The sequence below is a fragment of the Oxyura jamaicensis genome, chromosome 12 (assembly GCF_011077185.1).
Source record: "Oxyura jamaicensis isolate SHBP4307 breed ruddy duck chromosome 12, BPBGC_Ojam_1.0, whole genome shotgun sequence".
NCBI classification, from domain to species: domain Eukaryota; kingdom Metazoa; phylum Chordata; class Aves; order Anseriformes; family Anatidae; genus Oxyura; species Oxyura jamaicensis.
In genome coordinates this window covers 14922634-14941214 of record NC_048904.1, presented here as the reverse complement: position 1 = coordinate 14941214, position 18581 = coordinate 14922634, and the positions used below count along the sequence as shown (strand labels likewise).

The 18581-nt window shown below is 46.3% G+C and overlaps 1 protein-coding gene across 4 annotated transcripts in view; it reads left to right on the top strand.

The window, feature by feature from the left end:
- Nucleotides 1-15629, top strand: part of ADAMTS9 (ADAM metallopeptidase with thrombospondin type 1 motif 9) — a 76529-nt gene extending 60900 nt beyond the window's left edge. For 3 of the 4 annotated variants that reach the window (XM_035337331.1, XM_035337330.1, XM_035337329.1), the window contains 10 exons: nucleotides 3188-3358; nucleotides 4672-4866; nucleotides 6745-6877; nucleotides 7114-7208; nucleotides 7366-7460; nucleotides 7556-7689; nucleotides 8869-8960; nucleotides 10397-10501; nucleotides 12209-12303; nucleotides 12735-15629. In XM_035337331.1, the coding sequence (XP_035193222.1) occupies nucleotides 3188-3358; nucleotides 4672-4866; nucleotides 6745-6877; nucleotides 7114-7208; nucleotides 7366-7460; nucleotides 7556-7689; nucleotides 8869-8960; nucleotides 10397-10501; nucleotides 12209-12298 (1110 nt within the window). In that variant the 3' untranslated portion in view covers nucleotides 12299-12303; nucleotides 12735-15629. Of the gene's footprint in view, nucleotides 1-3187; nucleotides 3359-4671; nucleotides 4867-6744; nucleotides 6878-7113; nucleotides 7209-7365; nucleotides 7461-7555; nucleotides 7690-8868; nucleotides 8961-10396; nucleotides 10502-12208; nucleotides 12304-12734 lie in introns of those variants that run through there. The other variant, XR_004753997.1, reaches the window with a different exon arrangement.
- Nucleotides 15630-18581: the final 2952 nt, after the last annotated feature.

Genomic DNA, 18581 nt, shown 5'->3' with positions numbered 1-18581 from the left:
GCTGACAAGTTTTCCAGGACTTCCCACTGCACCAAGGAAATCCTTAATGATTTACCCAGCTTTTTATTCCTTTGTTATTCCTTGGAGCTTTGTTAGCAGGGTGAGTTGAGTTTCCTCGTCCATAAATGATGGTTAATAGAAACATGCAAGTGTCACCCAGTGTGAGCTCCCCCCTTTGGCTGATCCTGAACAGTTCTGAGCGCTTCCTATTTTGTTCTGATGTACGGGGTGGAAAAAAGGCAACATCACCTCCTCCCCAGCCGTAAGTCCTGGCTGCAAGCTATCTGTAGAGGAGACACAGATTGCATTAGCGTTCTCTGAGCAATGAGCCCTAATTGACATGAAAGGGAAGATGCAAAATAACATCCCAGTGCTGTCTTGTTCTTGATTTCTTATCTTTAAAGGGAATCTGTCAAGAGGTTTTCTTTTTTTTATTATTGCTCCATTTTGTTGTTGTTTAGAAAAAGTTCATTTTGCCAATGAAAAGTAAAAGGGAACTTACTGGGAACCATTTATTGATCTGTTATGGTATGGCCGTTAATTAGCTGTGCCCACGCCAGGGAGCAGAACATCAGTAGAAAGGACCTGGGTGATGTCAGAGTAAATCCGAGGGCATGGTTAGAGAGAAAGAGGGGAAAGTGGTGGATAGAGAGTTTTTCTACATGGGCTTGTGGGGAGGGACAGTGCCCAGCTCTGGAAGCTGCAATGTAATTCTTGAAGCTTTGACATTTTCTTTTTTGGAGAAATTAAGCCATCCTTGCATGATTTGGATTCCAGAGTCACCCAGGGGATGTCTGAAGTGGGGTTTCTTCCCAACTGTGTTTCAGAGTTAGATTTAGGAAAAAAACAAGAAACACAGTGAATGCTTGCACAAAGCAATGCCTCTGGGATTTTAATTTTTTTTTGTTATTATTACTTGTCTAAAATAGCTGGAGAGCTGCTTGAAACAGTCCTTAATTTGAACTGCCAGGAAAACAATTCAGAATTTGGGAAATGGGGCAAAAGAGACAAATATTGTCACATGCCTAGCCTGTTTTTAAGTTCTTGCTGTCCATCCCTGTCAGCCCCTGCTGCTGCTCTTTTATGTGAGGTTTCGATCGGTCATGAACATGAGATTTCATACAAAATCTGTCCCCATACCAAAGGACAAACAACCTTTCCATGCCAGCTGAGCTGTCCATTTTCTCTGGGAATTATGTTTTATAACCTTGCTGTGGCTGACTGGAACCTCTGCAATGTATCTTTGAACTGTTTTATTATGGTCTCTCTGTCTTTGTACTGCATTTAATATCTCAGCGGAATTATTTTAATTGCCAATTATCCCCCAAAATACAAATAATCAAACTTCAATTAACTGATGGTAGCAAGATGTGCAGAGCTGGCGCAGCTTTAGTGATCCGTATGACCATGATTTGCAGAGAAAAAACAAAGGAGGGTGGCATATGTTTGAGAGTGCCAATCTCCCATCAGCAGTCAATGGCTTTAAATGAGGAAGGGTTTTGATGTGAGAGCTGGTGGTGGCCAGTGTCAGAAGACCCTTTTGCAGCAAAGAGATTGTTCACCCACCTAAAGTTAATCAAATTTAGGCTTAAGTTTACATGAGGAAGGGGAAACAGGAGATCAGGGGAGCTTTGAGCATCCCTCAGCCATGCCCCGCTGGGGTAAGTGCCTGCTCAGGGAAGCCACATGGGTTATTTGCGATAACCCACTTCATTATTTTCTTTATATATCAGAAATGGGCAAATAAAACAAAGTTTCTGTGCTCTCTGGCTAAGCCATTCTCCAGCAAATTCCTCCAGCCCCCATAGCACCGCCGTGTTTCGGCACAGACGTAGAAGCTACTTCCACTGTGAGGACTTAGAGCAAAAGAGAGTAAATAAGGTTGAAAGTGCACGAAGCCCTTGGGGTCTTCTGGCAAACTGCAGATTTTGCAATGCTGACTGTTGCCTAAGAGCTGCCGAGTTATTCCTTTGGAATAAGCTCTGCTTTGTAGGGCTGGCTCCCCTTCCTGCCCCCCGGCTTGCGTGCTTACTGGGTATTTACAACAAATATTATGCTGTGTATTGATTTGGGGTTTTAAAGCCCTCACATAATTTGCCATCTTGATCCTGACAGCTAATTACTGAAAGCAGGGCCTGACGGTGCCTACATTTTGCAATTAGGTGAACCCTCCAAGATGTTGCTAATTGCAGGTGAGCCAGGAGAGCAGGAACTGCTTCAGGGAGCTGAAAGCGTTCAGATGGCGAGACTCTAACTAGATTAAGCTGACACGGTCCTCCAAGCCTAGGTGACTTCAAACGGTGTTCCTGTGCCGATAGGGATGGTCTGGTTGGACGTCTTATCCTTTCCTTAGGGCAAGAAATTTCCTGCACGTTCCATAAAATGACTGCTTTAATGCATTTTTCTCTTTGTTAATCCAGTTAGTTGAAAGCGTAAGAAGCCTACTACAGATGAGAACTTTAAGAAAATATAGTTTTACTGGGACACTCACTCTTCCAGTGATTTGTTTTATTTGTATTTTTTTTTTGCAAGACAAATTGCTCCCAGGAGCATTGCAAGGGCTTTGCGGGTGGCAGGCGCAGCCTCACAGCCAGGCTGTTTTTCCGAGATGAGCAGAGAAAGAGTCGAGCCCTTCGTGTCCCCAGAAGACCCCGGGGAGCGTTTGTGCTCCGCCAGCCTGGGTTGCTCTCAGCGTCGGTCAGGGCAGCACTCAGAAAAGAAAGGAAGCAGAAGGGTGCTCCCAAGGCACAATGAGGGGCGTGACAGCCTGTGTCATGCACAGGGCAGCTGCCTTGTCTTTTTCCTAGCGGCCCTATTTAGTAGGGGACAAAATGATGGGGCTTTGTTCCCTTTCTTTCCCCCATCCTGGCGTGGCCCCTCTGCATCTCTTGGTGCTGTCACAGTTGTACCCTGTACCCATCCCGTTCCATACCTGCTGCCTCTGCTCTTCCCTATCCCTACACTTTGCCTTCACACCTCCAGAGAGCAGGGATAATTTGTCACACGCTGGGCACAGGCTGGCCCCGCTCTCAGCTTTGCCACAATTAACACAATGAAATGCCCACACCAAGCCCAGAGCCACAGGCTCACTCAGGCTGGTGGAGGAAGGATGTACTCGGTCTGGGGGTGCGGGTGGATTTGCTGCAGTCCCTGGTACGTTGGGTGAGCTGTTGTTTCCTGCGAGCAGTGTGTGAAGACGTGCGGCGAGGCGTCTCGGTACCGCAAGGTGGTCTGCATGGACGAGAGCAAGCAGGAGCAGAGCAGCGCCTACTGCGACGCCAGCAAACGGCCCCCTGAGATTGAGAGCTGCCAGCTGCCCCCCTGCGAGTACATCTGGATTACCGGGGAGTGGTCGGAGGTGAGTCCCCATCCCCATCCCTGTCCCCACCGCTCCCTCCTCCTCTCGCCACCAGCCTCGCTGAGATATTGCAACCCAAATCAAAGGTGGCAGGGCAGTGCTGCGTGGTTAAATGATTATTTGTTGGTTTGTTTCTCTGTGCAATTTCCCTGCTGGCCAGAGAGGAGAAGGACTGTGAGAGACAACCAGGATATTGAATTTTCTCCCAAAGCACATCACATACAGCAGGCACCCTCTTTGGTTTTGTGCCATTTTATTTTATTTTATTTTGTTTATAATCATTATTGTTATTTCCACCTCGTCCTGGGATCTCTGGGGTCCCATAAGTCTGCAGCCAGGTACAGGATCCAGGTCTGGAAGGGGACACCTGGATGTGACCATGGGGACACATCCTCCTCAGTGCTGTCTTTAGCAAGAGTGAGGACCTGCCTGAGTGGAGGCAGCAGGTTTGCTTTCACACTGGGCGAGGGCTTGGCAAGGGAAATAGATGGGTTTTCTTCACAGCAGGCGCTCAACACGGGAAGACCCAGGCTAATCTTAGGCTGTTTCCTTCTGCAGCAAGCGAAGGATTACTTTCCACTTGGTGGAACAGCAGAGGGAAGTGACAAGGCAGCTGCTGACACAGCACTATTAAAAAGAAAGAGCAAGAGAAGGGAAAAGCAAACATGCTGGGAGTGCGGGGGAGGAGAGGCATGCAACCCGAGATAGCACAGGAGGGCAAGAGGCGGAGATGGGAATGTCTCCAGCAGCCTGGTCTCCTGGTTGCTGTTCTGGGAGAAATATTAGGGTGTCTGTGAGTCCTGCCCCTCCGCCCATGACCCATCTGTGTATGCTCAGCCCCCTGAAGACGAGGCAATGGGCGAGGGCAGACAAAGCTGGAGTTTACAAGGAAAGCCTTCCCTTTTTTTCCAGGTGTTCCCAAGGACCTGCAGCTCAGGGTCAGTCTTGACTGTGTTCTTTCTCTCTGCATCCCATGGCCAAAATATAAAAAATAAAAGAAAGAAAACCCCAATAATGGAGGCATTTCTGAGTTCACAAGGGATCCCCTTATCCTCTCTTTGCTTGTGGAAACCTTCTCCTCTCTTTGCTTGTGGTCAGGGAACTTGTAGCCTGGAGCCCACCTTGGGCAGGGGGTCCTGGAGCAGCTTCAGGAGCAGCACAGGGAGGCACTGGGGCTCAAAGGCAGCATCAGGCCCCAGCCACGTATAGCCAGTGCTCATGGCTGGGTTAAATAGTTATCAGTGATCCCTCGCAGCACCTTGCCTTGTTCACCACGAGTGTGAAGCATTGACAGGCGCTTCCTTTGCCCCCAGTGCTCCGTGACGTGTGGCAAGGGCTACAGGCAGCGCCTGGTGTCGTGCAGCGAGATTTACACCGGCAAAGACCACTACGAGTACGGGTACCAGAACACGGTCAACTGCCCCGGCACACAGCCACCCAACATCCAGCCCTGCTACCTCGGCGAGTGCCCCGTCTCAGCCTCCTGGCGCGTCGGCAACTGGGGAAGCGTAAGTTTAGTGACCTTCTTTTTTTTTTTTAACCTTAAGAAACTGGAGCAAACTTATCTATATGTATTTTTATTTTGTTACACAGGGGGCACGTTCCTAAGGTTTGGCAGGGGGATGTTGAAGAGTTGTGTAAATGAATGCATTGAATGCCTTGGTGTGTTGTAGGGCCTGCTGCTCCATGCTGAACCCCATTGTATGGGGGATTTACAGCAGCCACAAAAGTCATGATCTCCATAAAAATTCAGCTGTAGCTAAAATTTGTGGCCATACTGAATGCTTAGTCAGAAAGTGGGGTTGCTACCAGGAAAGGGCCTGAACCCCTTGTTCTAGAACAGAGGGAGTGATGCATAGCTGGCAGCCGGGGTTGATCCTGTCTGTCCATGTGTGTGAGCAAGATGTGGGAGCCAGCAGAAGGCCAAAAGACTGGTAATTTGAGCCTTAAAAGGATTTTTCTTTCTTCCCCCCACCTTCTTCCTCCTCCTTCCAAAAGCTGGGACAGGCAGGGGAAGGAACTTAACCTTTCTGTAAAAGTTGTTTGTGTCGACCCATTTCTGGGGCCTGAACTACAAGATCAGATTTTAGTTAAGGTGATAACATTTCACTTCTTTGGGCTTCTGACATTCTTTGAAATGTGATGTTTCTCCTATAAATTTGATTTATTAACCCAGCTCAGGCATTTGTAGGAATCTGTCAAATCTTTACAAGGCAATGAGGGTCAAGTCAAGCAGAATGCAGTGGAAGCTGTCACAGTAAATGGCAGAGCTGTTTGAAACCTTAGTTCCTCGCGCCCCACAGGAAGCTTCAGATCCTCCCTGCGAGTCAGGGCAGAGGAGTTACAGCCTCGATTAATTGGCATTTCCCCCCAGAACTTCAGTGCAAAATACCCAACTCGTTAATGCACCTCTGTCGAGAAGAGTATCCATTTCAGAGAGCAAGATCTCTGTCCCTGCTTGGTGCTGCTGAACATGCTAGGGACTACAAAGTACCGTGACCCTTCTCACCTCTGATTTTCTAAGGGGTTCGGTGTAAATTACCATCACCTTTGATGGACAAATAGAGCGTGCTGCTCTGCTCCATCGTGAGGTTTTATGGATTTGGAGCTGATAAAAAGCAAACGCCAAGCTGCGAATGGCGCGAACTGCTGAAGGCAGTCTCCTTCGCCGTGTGCTGAAGCACACAAAGCATTTCCAAACAGATGAGCACCCTCATTTTCTTGGTGGCCTAAGCTGCTGCCTGTAGACAGAGCTGATTTTCAGTTCTCAGGTACATAAATAACAAGGTACAGAGGGATAGCAAGCATCTGGGCACAGCCTGTGGCCTGCTGCAGCAGCCGGCCAGGCTGAGCTGCTCAGGACTTCCAGTGGCATCTAATGTTGCAGCCTTGGTTTGGACCATGGAAGGACGACCCAGAATTTGCACAATTTGGTCATTTTTCTGGATGATGAGGAACAAGAGGGCTTGGAGGCTGCGTATTTTTGGTACAATTTGGTTAGAAAACAACAAAGTCTGTCGTGGTTTCTCAGAGGCCTGTCAATGGCAGGGGAGCCCTTCTAGCATTCAGGCCTTCTGGTGAACTTTTCTTCCTTGTGCAACCTTCCTACTGCAAAACATGAACGTTTTTGCTTGAGCACAGGTCTCATCCAGTAAATTATGTAAGTGCTAAGTGAAGTACGGTCTTCTTGAAATAATTAAGGATGATGATAATAATGAAGGGATTAATAATCAAAGGAACTACTTGTCTGATTAAAATTAAGCCTCTGTGGGACTGGGACCTTTGCTGCTGTTTCTTTATACAAAGGAAACCGGCTGCCTCTATTCTTCTGGTTCAGAGCCCAAAAGCCCTTGAGATAAAATAGGAACCTCTGTCTGGTCTTGCAGTGCTCTGTGACCTGTGGAGTTGGAGTCATGCACCGGTCAGTGCAGTGCTTGACGAATGATGACCAGCTCAGCAGCTTGTGCCATGCAGATTTGAAACCCGAAGAGAGGAGGATGTGTCACAACGTCCATGACTGTGAGTCTGCACCTTTGCACCTTTCTTTCCTTTTCTTGCACCTTGAGCTTCTGTTCCCGTCAAACTCTTGGAGATGTGCTGTGTTTCCAAGCGTTGGGGCCATCCAACAAAGCACTAAGACACTTCAGGGAGATCTCTTAAAAATAAACATCTTGTCTTGAGGCTGTAGATGTCTCATAAAAGAAATGTTGATGTACCATTGCTCAGTGACTGTAAGTATTTCTGTTTTATTTCAGGTGAATTACCAAGGAGTTGCAAAGATGTTAAAAATCTCAAAGGTGTCACTGACGATGGTGAATATTTCCTTAAAGTCAAAGGGAAGACATTAAAGGTGCGTTTCAGCAGCAGATTGATGCTTTATGCATTTCCCAAAGGTGTAAGAGGACCCTGCGCGTGCTCCTCACTTCCCCTTGCATTTTCTACCTCCAGTTTTCTAGGCATTCCTTTTGCTCGTGATGCCTGATGAAATTACGGCTTCTCTCTTTCAGGTGTATTGTTCTGGGATGCAGACTGACAGCCCAAAGGAGTACGTGACCCTTGTAAATGGGGATGCAGAGAATTTTTCAGAAGTGTATGGATACAGGTAAGAAATCCCTTTAATTCTGAGCGTTCCATTGTTTTTGTTTGCTATGGCAATATTTTCCTGTCATGAGTAGAAAGGGTTTTCTTTTGATTTAGATTGCATAACCCGACTGAGTGTCCGTATAACGGGAGCAGACGAGAAGACTGCCAGTGTAGGAAAGATTACACAGCAGCTGGGTTTTCCACCTTCAGCAAAGTAAGGCTGGACCTGAACACTATGCAAATAATAAGTGAGTAAAAACAGGGCCTTGCCATTAAAAAACAATGTTTATTTTACTGTAATTACAAGCAAGCAGAAGCACTCTAGCGAAGGTTATTCCTGAACTCTCCTATTAAAAGCTGCTTTTAGACCTTGTCACCTTTGCACTTAAAGGCTGCAGCCCGAGCACATCAGAGATGAACGGTGCCAGTGTTAGGGCAGTAGGAAGGTGAAGGAGGCTCTTGGCAGAGTCAGACCTGGGAAAATAACTGGTGTTGAGAATGATGGAGAGGGGGCCGTGGGTTTGCAGAGGGGGAGGTAATTTTAGCTGTGCAACACCAGTGGCCACCTGGGACCCAGCATGCGAGGGAGCTGGGAGGCATCCCCACTGCTCGGGTACAGTTTCAGTTCCTTTGGCTCTGGGGATGCTCTTAGTTTCCAGCAAACGTTTTAAAAATGCAACATATTGTTGGGGGTTCATTCAGTAAATAGCAGAGGTTTTCTAGCAAATCAAAGTCCTTCCTTGTAAAATGACTCTCTATGTGACAGGGTTTCTTATCACTTTATTTTCAGGACATGAGACCTCACCATCTATTAATCTGTAAAAAGCTGCTAATAGTCTGTAAAAGCTCCTAGGAGCCACCCTCAGGGAATTTGATACCAGCTCCCTTTGCATTTCAAAAGGAGCTGGGCACCCACCTCTGTCAGGCAGGAGCTATCTTGCATCCTCATCAAGAGGAGTCTCACTTACTTCAGATCACTGCAAAATACCCCAAATCCCTTTGAACACCTGAGCTGGAGCACCCAGGCTAGGGGCAGTTTGGGCACAGTTGTTTGGCTTTGTTCAAAAGGAAGATTTAGAAGTTGCCCCATCAAAATGGGAAATTGTCCAATAGATAAATAAAAGGAAAGGCATAGGTTCTGGTTTTGTTGTTATTTATACCTAGGCCCTAAATCACCGATACTTGAACCCAACTGTAAAACTGAATGTAGGAGCATCCTGTGAAATTCAGTCCTAGCCGTGCTGGGAGTTGTGTGGGATGAATTGGGGATTTAATATTAAAAATCCAGCAGATGAGGTCTCAACTCTCAAGATTAATGCATGAAATGAGCTTTAGTGACTTTAAACATTAGCAAAGAGTATGTTTACATGTATTTTGTCTCTCCCTGCATCTTTCTTCCCATGTTATTCACCAACTCTTCTCCGCAGCAACTGATTTACAGTTTGCACGGACGCATGATGGACGACCTGTTCCTTATGCCACTGCTGGGGACTGCTACAGCGCAGCCAAATGCCCGCAGGTATTTGACAATAGCGTTTCACAGGAATTGGTGCCATTTGTCACGTCCAGGCCCTCTATTAATTACTGCTGATCACATCAAGCAGACTCCAGTGAGCGTCAGATTCTCAAATCAGCAGTCAGAAACTTTTCCCTTTGGCCGTTCTTCCCATTTCTTTAGGAAGGTGCCAGGTTGTTATCAGACAAGCAGCAGGACTAGCTAAGGGACATCTCCCAGAGCCAGCAGCCCCTGCGGGTGCTCAGAAAGTCACCAATAAAGGAGAAAAAGCAGAAGAAATGAGGTGGGGAGAAGGGTTAGTTGTGCGCACGTGTGTTTGAAGGTAGGGAGAGCATCTGGGCACAGGCTGACTCACATCCTCAGCTGCTTTGGGAGGTAATGCAAGATGTCAAGCTCAGTTGCTTGGAAGAAATAAGTGCTCTTGAAAGTCATTAGGAGACTAATTAACACCGTTTTACAGGTGGCTCGCTCTTTGTCCTTGGCACACCTAGCTTTTGTGGAGCTGGGGGATGATGAGCAATGTGTTTGTCCAATACCTTGGACTGCGCAGACCTTGCTGGCAAAGGGCATGAGGTGAAGAGCTGCAGCAATGGGCAGCAGAGGGCAAACCTCTCCATCTCCTTCTGGCACTTTTCTGCACAGCTCAGCAGCTTAGGGATTGCCTTCTTACCTCAGGAAGGCTCATGAATGTTAATGTCCATCCTCCTGACCAGACAGGTCACTCCTTGCAGAGCATCTCCATTGCCAGGGCAGTGAGCACGGGGAGCAAAGTTCCCAGGCACCTGGTACTGTGATGGATCGGTCTCGGGGTGTGACAAAAGGTTCCTCCTCGGTCCCAAAATGGGCCAGGCTGGAGTCTCCTGGGGAATTTGTGGTGGATGCAGACATAACCCTGAGTTTTCCACCCATTTTGTGCATTTTGAGATGGAGGGAAATGAAGTGACATTTTTAAGAAATAAATGAAAGTGTTTTGATTTTACTGAAGTCTGGGGGAAGCAAAAAAAAAAAAAAAAAAGCTCAGTGAAAAGTACAGTAAAAAGGACAAGTGTGCCCTCTCCAGTTGAGGAGGGAAAAGCAAAAGCAGCTGCAGCACATTCCTGGGGTACCTTCTCCATCAGCCGCTGGAGCATGTCAGGCTCCGCAGCTTGCCATGGATAAGCCAAGAATGCCCTCAATCGGCAAACCACGAAAAAGCAGCGGAAAAGAGCAAAAGCAGTGAAAAACCAAGCAAAAGCCCCTCCTTCCTTGCAGCCACAAACGAAAATGAAGTTCCTGACCTGAGATACGCTGTGATTTGTACGCTATGTGCTAATCACTGTCAGAGCAATGGAAAAATTGGAAACATTGCTGATAAGATCCTGTTAGAGAAGTGATGCTGTGGCAAGCATGGTTGAGGCACAGGGCTTTGGGATAACCAGGCTTGTCTGCTTGCTTTTTAGGGTCGCTTCAGCATAGATCTGTATGGGACAGGCCTGTCCTTAACGGGAACAGCGAAGTGGCTCTCGCAAGGGAATTACGCAGTGTCGGAAATTCAGAAATCCCCAGTAAGTTGCAATTTTAATTATGGTTATACCCACTCGTGGGAAATTTCTAATTGCCACATCGTCTTTTGTGGCAACATCTTCCAATTAGATGCTAACAAAAATCTAACATTTGACATCAGAAACAAAGTGTTGCCCATAATTGTAGGGGAAGGACGTTAGTGGGTTTAACTTGATCCAGGTTATTGCAGTTAATTAGTGAGCCTGATTAGCTGTGAGTCTGCACACTGTGAGTGCTGTGGGGCAGACCTATCTGTAATCAGTTGGTCATGGGCACGGAGCATGCATTGTGTGGCAGGCAGGGCTGGGGGCACTGGGGCAGAGATGCTACTGGAGATGAAGCACGTACCCTGAGAAGGAATCATTCCCAGAATGTTTGCCCCTGTTAAAACTGTCCTAAAGAGGTCACAGCAGCCCTTTAACAAGAAGCAATTTGTAAAAGATCCTCTCCTGGACTGCCTCGAGCCCATGAGCCCTGTCAGTACTGGGGCTCATAAAGGAGCCTTTTCAGCAGAGGGGTTAGTTGCTGCTGGTCCATGCCCCAGTGCAGGTGTAAGAGGACTCGCACAGACCCTGTACATTAGTTCTGGCTGTTACTTTGCTGTTCTTCTCCACTTCAGAGAGGAGAAGTCTGGACAGCCACCTTTGGGGTTGCAGAGGGCAGGCACAATCACAGCTGGCAGAATTAAAACAAACTTTAAGGGCCAAGGGAGGCTAAGAGACAGCTCTTACCTCCCTCACCCAGTGGCATCTGTCAAGTGCTGCTCCAGGGGTTTAATTGCCAGCAGGAGCAGAAGAAAGGAAGGCATAGCGAGAAGAGATGATAGCAGCCTGCTGCAATCACAGATCGATAGTGTCAAGGGCAGGATGGAGTTTGTCTAAAAATAAACGCTTTGTGTAAGCTTGTCCTGCACTTAAGCCCAATTTTCTGATAATTGAGGGTTGAATTCCCCTCAAGGACTGTGTGTCCATGGTAGTGACCTAGAGGAGAAAGCCTGTGCAGAGGTGGGGCGAGGAAGGCCACATGGAGGTGTTGCTGATGCTGGCATCAATCCACTGACTTGACGCTGGAGTTGCCCCACGCTTGCTGGAGACGTGGCCAGCCCAGGACTACATTTTCCTGGGTCTCTTCTGGATTTGGCGGTGCAGAGCTGAGGGGGGACAGTACCATAGCACATGGCACAGCCTCACCACATCCCTGCCGTGTCCTTGCTCTGGAGCCATGCCAGGCTCTTCCCTTCCAAATAGATGTTTCTTGGTAACATCTGCAAATGTCCTCTGTGCCCTTCACATACTCGCTCACCACCAAGGTGCTGTTCCGGTCTAGATGTGTTATTTCTCTCTCATGATCCAAGTTTTCCACTCATTACAGTGGAACAAGCAGTTACTCACTGTAGGGCAGATTGGAGAAAGCAGATGTCCTTGAGATATCCCTCCAAATGGCCTTCTCCTTGGGCATCTTGCAGTGTAATAAATCAAAAGTACCCTTTCTTATTTGTGTTCACCATCTGACCTGGCAGTACTAAAGGGAATTACATTTGCATACATTTAAATATAACTGTAATTTTGTAGATTGATTTAGGCATTATTCGTTTTTCTTCCAAGACATTTTCTATTAAAGCCCTGGCTGGAAAAACCCAGATCTGGCCCTTTCACTGCCTGGAGCTCCTGAGCCCTTACATGAGATGTTGCTTCTGTTTCTGCCTGCAGGATGGTACCAAAGTAGTAGGAAAATGCGGTGGTTACTGTGGGAAGTGTACTCCATCGTCTGGAACAGGCCTCGATGTCCAGGTGTTATAGCAATGGTAAGTGCCCTGCCAAGAGCAACAGGGGTCTTCCCTAAAATGTCCTGCTGAAGACACACAGCAGCCGATGGCTGCCAAGCATTCAGCTCCCATTCCCCAAAGCCAGCTTGTCACTCAGGTCTGGGGCGCATCTTCTGGGGACTTGGTCCAGTGATAATCTGAAAAATGCCTGAAAAGTCCCACAGGGCTGCTGGATGCACGCTCCTTTGTGAGAGGCTTCTCCCACGGGGCCAGTGAGCGCACCCTGTGCAGCAGGAGCAGCTCCAGTGCTCCCAGTAATGCCCATGGGAGCGATGCTGTCAAAGGGAGGCACATTTCCACCTTGCTGGCATCTGTCCCAGCTCAGATCCCATGCTGGTCTCACCACTTAGAGGTTTTGAAGGCAACACTGATGGCCTGACTCTGACGTGCTCCTCATCTGTGCTTTGCAGGTTGTCTGGGAGCAGCCCGCGGAGACGAGATGGATGAAGGATAGCGATGCAATACCTCTGCCTTCCACTTTTTTATCTGTTTATGTGTGTATATAGATCGCATATTCTTAATGTACAGTATAATATTTATGTTTGGAATTATTTATTTTGATTTAATATTTTTGTACGTAAAATCATTATATTAAGGCTGCTTTTACTATTTTTATTTTTTATTGTTAAATCCTGCAGTCAAACCACTGCATTTTGCGTACTCTACATTATATGTAGCATTATGACAAGTGATACTTTATTGTCACTGTATTCGGTTGTTTACTTTCAATCAGTAATTTTCCTTCAGTTACGGGCTGCTTTGGCCCTCTACGGTGCTACACAATCTGCATAGGGGTATTTTTGGCATTTCAATCTGTCTTTCTGCAAGGAAAATAGACAAGACGTGCTTAAATTTGATGTTAGTGATTAGGCCAAGAGCACTCAAGGAAAACACGACAATGAATACAGTGCTAGTTGCATTAGCAATCTTTATCTTTTAGGTATGTTTTGAATTTCACATGACCTCTGTGGCCAGTGCTAAAGCACTGGTTTGGTGCTAACATGGTATTTATTAACGCTCTGTAGTTTTAGTTAATCCAGTGCCTTTATCAGTGGAAAAAGGAAGAAAGCAGAAGAATTGTCAGGCGATTCGAATTGATTGAGATCTACCCCAGGTTTAGGAAAATTCCTGCAGATGGATCTTCAGCTGAGCCCCTTTTATTGGTAGGGCTCCGAAGCAAACTCGCTTTTCAGGAAAAAAAAAATATATATATATATATATATATACATTTCTCAGCTAATTGCATGTGCCACCGTGCTTCCTGGCTCCATCTGGCAGCAGGGTATTAACTCATCCAGGCAGGCTGATGAGCCCATATGTTTCCCCAGGCTGAGAAGCACCGCAGCTTATTAGGGACGTTGTCACAAAATCCGAATGCAGAGCCCAAAGCATCTCCACCGCGCTCTCACCACCTGCAAGCACCTGCCTGGTTGGCTGGGGGGCCAGGGGGAGCAGGGCACGTAGGGGCTGGGGACAGCACGTCCTGCCCCACGATGCTTCCCGGCTTCCTACTCACTGGCAGCCCATCTGCAAGCACGCAGGGCCAGGCGGGCGGCAGCAGCGAGATCAGCATGTACTTGCAGATATCTCTGCCCCCCCCCCCCACTTCGAAAACAGCCTGCTTTACGCCTACTTCTGTATTGCTTCATATCTTCCTGGTAGGGCATCTGTGCTCTTTGCTGTCCACAATCCAATGTACAACCAGACCTTTAATGTTTTTTTTTTTTTTTGGTGTTGTTTATTTTATTTTTAATTGAGGGGAAAGCTCCCATAGGCACCACCGCGGCTGTGTGATGACTGCAGCTCCGCCTGTACATAGCCTGCTGCTTGCGGCATGCCACGTTTTTCGCAGAGCTTCGTAGCACGTTGAACGGGGGTGATGTGACCAGATTATTTTTGTAGTCTATGACTATGTCTCTTAATTCTATCTCCACAATTTTACTTAGCTATAGGAAGACGCTGCCCCGCTGCCATATGTCAGGGCAGCCAGCAGCACAAAGTACAAGGAAAGGAAGCTATTTAGCACAAAATTGCCAGCAGTTTGGAAGACCAAAGAGTCTTGTCTGCTAATCTGGCTAAATCTTTCAGTTTTGGATGCAAATACTCAGCAAACCCAACCTCAGGATCTTCTGCAAGTCTTTTACCTGTTGTTACCCAGCTCCCCAGAGGAGCAGCAATCAGTCTGTTACAAAACAGTCAGATCAATAGCAATAAATCATCAGATCCCTGGATTCATATCCCATGTATTCAGCCTGCAGAATGAAACCCGTCAGCCTGACAGTCAGGTATTGACATATTCATGTAAATCGGTAGACATCTAATGTGTGAGCAGGGTCCTGTTAAAAGGCAGCAGCTAAAGAATCGGTGCTCGGCATTTACCCACGCGTGCCTCTGCTGCTCTCGTTAATATTCAGGCTTAGAGGAAAGAATGAGACTATCTTACTCATCATTTGGGGTGATTTTTTTGTTTGTTTAATGGCACATAAACTAAGTAGATATGATCATATCTTAAGGCTGATTTCACCTATGTTGTATGCCTATGAGTAGCAGTGAGGAATTATGCCTTTCTGAGAAAAATGCCAAAAATACCATTTCAAAAGTCAAAGAAAAGGGAAAATGGAAAGGGAAAAAGGGAATGGGAAAGGGAAAAAGGGAATGGGAAAGGGAGAGGAAAAAGGGAAAAGCAATAGTAATGGAATAATGATTTTTTAATGATAATTGCTCATGTATAACTTCTGTAGGGGAAAAGGGAAAATTGCACTATGAACTTTAGAGAGAAACAGTGGTGCTTAGAAAGTACAGGCTTATTATATTTTCTGTAATGAAGTGAATGGCTATTTATAAAAAGAAATATTATTTTGACCTGTACACATTCCTGTCTACCATATAGTTTCATAACAGCTATTAACAGAGCAAGAGAAACCTAAAAAAAAAAAAATAAACTATAAGGGAAGAATTGATAGATCACTGATTCACTAGATTATGATTCATTAAAGGGCTTCATTAAATAGGAACAGACTTTGAGGACCAGAGGCCTTCAGCGTTTCTTGTTCAGGAAACAACTCTGGGTTTTGTATATCAGTGCCATTATTTTTCTACAAACTTGTTTTGTTTTGTTTTGCAAGCACTTTCCTGTACAGTATTTCTTTTCTTTCTGATTATATTCAAAAGGAAATGAAGAGACCTGTAAGAGATGTGTCTGTATGGTCTTTCTGCATTTGCCATCGTATTTCAATACCTGTGTGCTATTATAGAGGCAAAATACTTTGTACACAAGGGAATTAATACAGTGAATGGTAAACATCCATTTCTGCGCTGGTTTTTATTTCCAGGATTTGGGTTCCTTGTTCATTTGTATCATGCAAAAGGAGCGGGGGGAGGCAGGAATGCTGCTTGTGCAGTCCTGCAGTCCTGCCCTGCAGTCCAGGGTCCTGAGCTCTGCCTGGACTGATGCTCCCAATTCCTGGCTTTGGGGAAACAGCCCCAGGTACAGGGTGTGTACCCCTCATTCTACAACTGTGCCTGAAGGATGAGTTGGGATACCGGACCTGCTAGCGATGCTGCAAAAATAAATCAACTTAAAAAATTTGGGGAAAAAAATATATCATTTCAAGTCTACAAGAAAATGTATGTGGAACAAAGTTGGGTTAAAAGGAGGGAAACGTGGGGACCGGCTCCCAGGAAGGCAACCAAGCGGCAAATTGCAGCCAGAGTCTGGCATCTGCTGGCTTGCCCTTAGGCAGGGTGGTACAGGCTGAAAATGGGGTGAGGGTAAACAGGGATGCCTCTCAGACATCCTCCTGCCTCTTCCAGCTCCCGCTACTCCTGGTCAGTCCCTCAACCTCCCACAGGTCCCGATGCTTCAGAGTTTTCCAGATCTGTACCCACCCACCCTGATCGCATGATGTCCAGCTCTGACATGCCCCATCTCAGGACGAGCATGCAGCCCACGGTGCGAATGCAGCAGAAGCACATACCTGAAGCTGTGGCTCACCAGAGCCTTTAAGCACGTACTGAAATCCCACAGAAGTCATTTGCTAGGTAGTGATGTGTCAGAGTGATGTGCCTTAGGGCTTGCAGCCAGCTCCCTTTTCCAAGAGGATGCTGAGCTGTCATCCATCCCTGTAGCTCAGCGTCGTGATGGTGCCACCACTCTGGCTAGCACCAGGAGCAGCCAGGGAGACAGCTCAGCCCCACACCTACTTCCCCAGACTACTCTCCTTAATTGTATTAACTATCTTCAAACAGTGGCTCCTAAATGGCCCAAAGCTTTCCGTCAATCAAGCTTTGCCCTGATTGATAACCAATGTTGTTTCCATTCACATTCACCAATAGGTTTGAAGGACAAATTTAGCGTACTGGAAAACCAAAGCCTTCCTCTTTCAGTGTGTGTTCTGCTTTGGGAGCTAAGCTACATGCAAAAGCACATTCCAGCAGCAGGCTTTCTGCAATTACGTAGCAGTAGAGATATAAATAGACCGGACTATTTCCTAAATGATAATCTAATTTATTGTCATCATGGTAAATCAGCAATTATACATTTTAAAGGATACTTTTCTTTATAACATATCTTTACCCATTTTCAGATTACATTTTCTTAGCAAATTTGACTGTGGTGCAACTCTCTTCCCTTGGTAATTTCAGTGTTGCTAGCAAAAAAAAACATGGTTACTAGTTAAAAATTCACTTGACAGAAAAGCATTTGTTTCTGAGCTGAAGGTCTCTATTTCTGCCTTGTGGCAGGCAACATAAGTCCCAATTAGTGTTACTAATTAGTTAACTTCCTATAAACAATTTTATGTCAACACAGCCCCAAGTCAGATTTACAGTTTAAAAAACAAGGTTCAGAAATGGAAGTAGAAATTGACCTGGAAATGGAAGATCTGTAAATGGTTTGTTGGAAATTTGCTCTAATTATCAGGAAAAATAAATAATAATAATAATAAAAAAGGCAGTCCCTAATAAAGCAGCTTGGGGGAGAATTGTGAAGTCAGGCTGAGGATCTGTGTATGACTGTGATCAGCTGCAGGACGTAATTGCCACCCCACCGGCTCTGAGCACCAAAGTTTGGCAGGTTTTGGAGCAAATGGATATGCTAGAGTGCTTGGGCTTCCTCTGCCGCAGAGGCTGCAGGTCAGAGTGAGGAGTTTGCATTTTTCTGCCCTCCTGTGTATGTCCACCTTTTTTTTTTTTTCTTCTTCTCAGAAGATGCAGCAGATCTCTCGATACTGGCAGCTCCAGCCTTTTTCTGCTCCTGTGTTTTTATTCCAAAAAGAGAGAGGATACATTTCTTGTACTCTCCCAACCACCATCAAATGCAGAAAACATGCAGTATTTCAAAACCTTGGCTGTTACTCTCAGTACCTGACCAATACCTCAAAGATGTCATTCTTTGCTATCATTTATCTTTAATAAATGACTAAAAAGACTCCCAGTGTGGGCTGCTGTGGAGCCACACTGCTTTGCATGGCTCATGAATAGCATTTAACTTTCCAGCCCTATATAATGAGGGGGTTATTTAAACACTTTAGACTCTTATGTCCGGTAATTCTGTTAAAATTACAGTGCTCTTTTTCAGCCCTGTTGTACAGCCTACCATGACTAATTGCTTCAGAGATGGAGTTGATCACTTCATTTTTCCAACCTTCTTTCTGTGCTAATAACAAGCGTTTTTCTTCTATGGAGAAATTAAAAGCATTTTGTTGAAGGCTCTTGGAAACGTCTGTCTCAGAGATCTAGATTTAAATTGGGATGTTCACTAGAAAACTGTCTTGTCCTACATAGGCGTGCTTTGAAAAGTGTATTGAGAAACAGGGAGAGGCAGAAAAGACCAAGGAGGGCGGTCTGGCTTGGAAAGGACATTTTCCACCGAGGCACTTACAGAGTTGGTCTGTTGGTTTTTCTGACACAAGTCCTCCTCCGACAGCTATCTGAGTGCTGGCTCAGAGGAAACATTTCTGCCTAGAGGTGAGGCAGCGCTCCCTTCTCCCAGGGACAGGCATTCAGACAAAACCAGCAATGATTTCCAATGACCATCATTAGCAGCTGACCAGCTCAGCTCTCCCATCACTCTAACTCTTGGCATCAAGAGAAATGGCTCTGAAAGAATGACTTCTGAGTTCATCCCGAAGTCGCTAACCCCGGTAAGCTTCTTCCTGGCCACAGCTCCGCAGCTCGCTTTGTGCAGGAGGCAGGAGCAGAAGGTCCAGGCGCTGCCTGCCAGGCTCACACCAGCGTTTTCCAAGTATTTTTTTGCC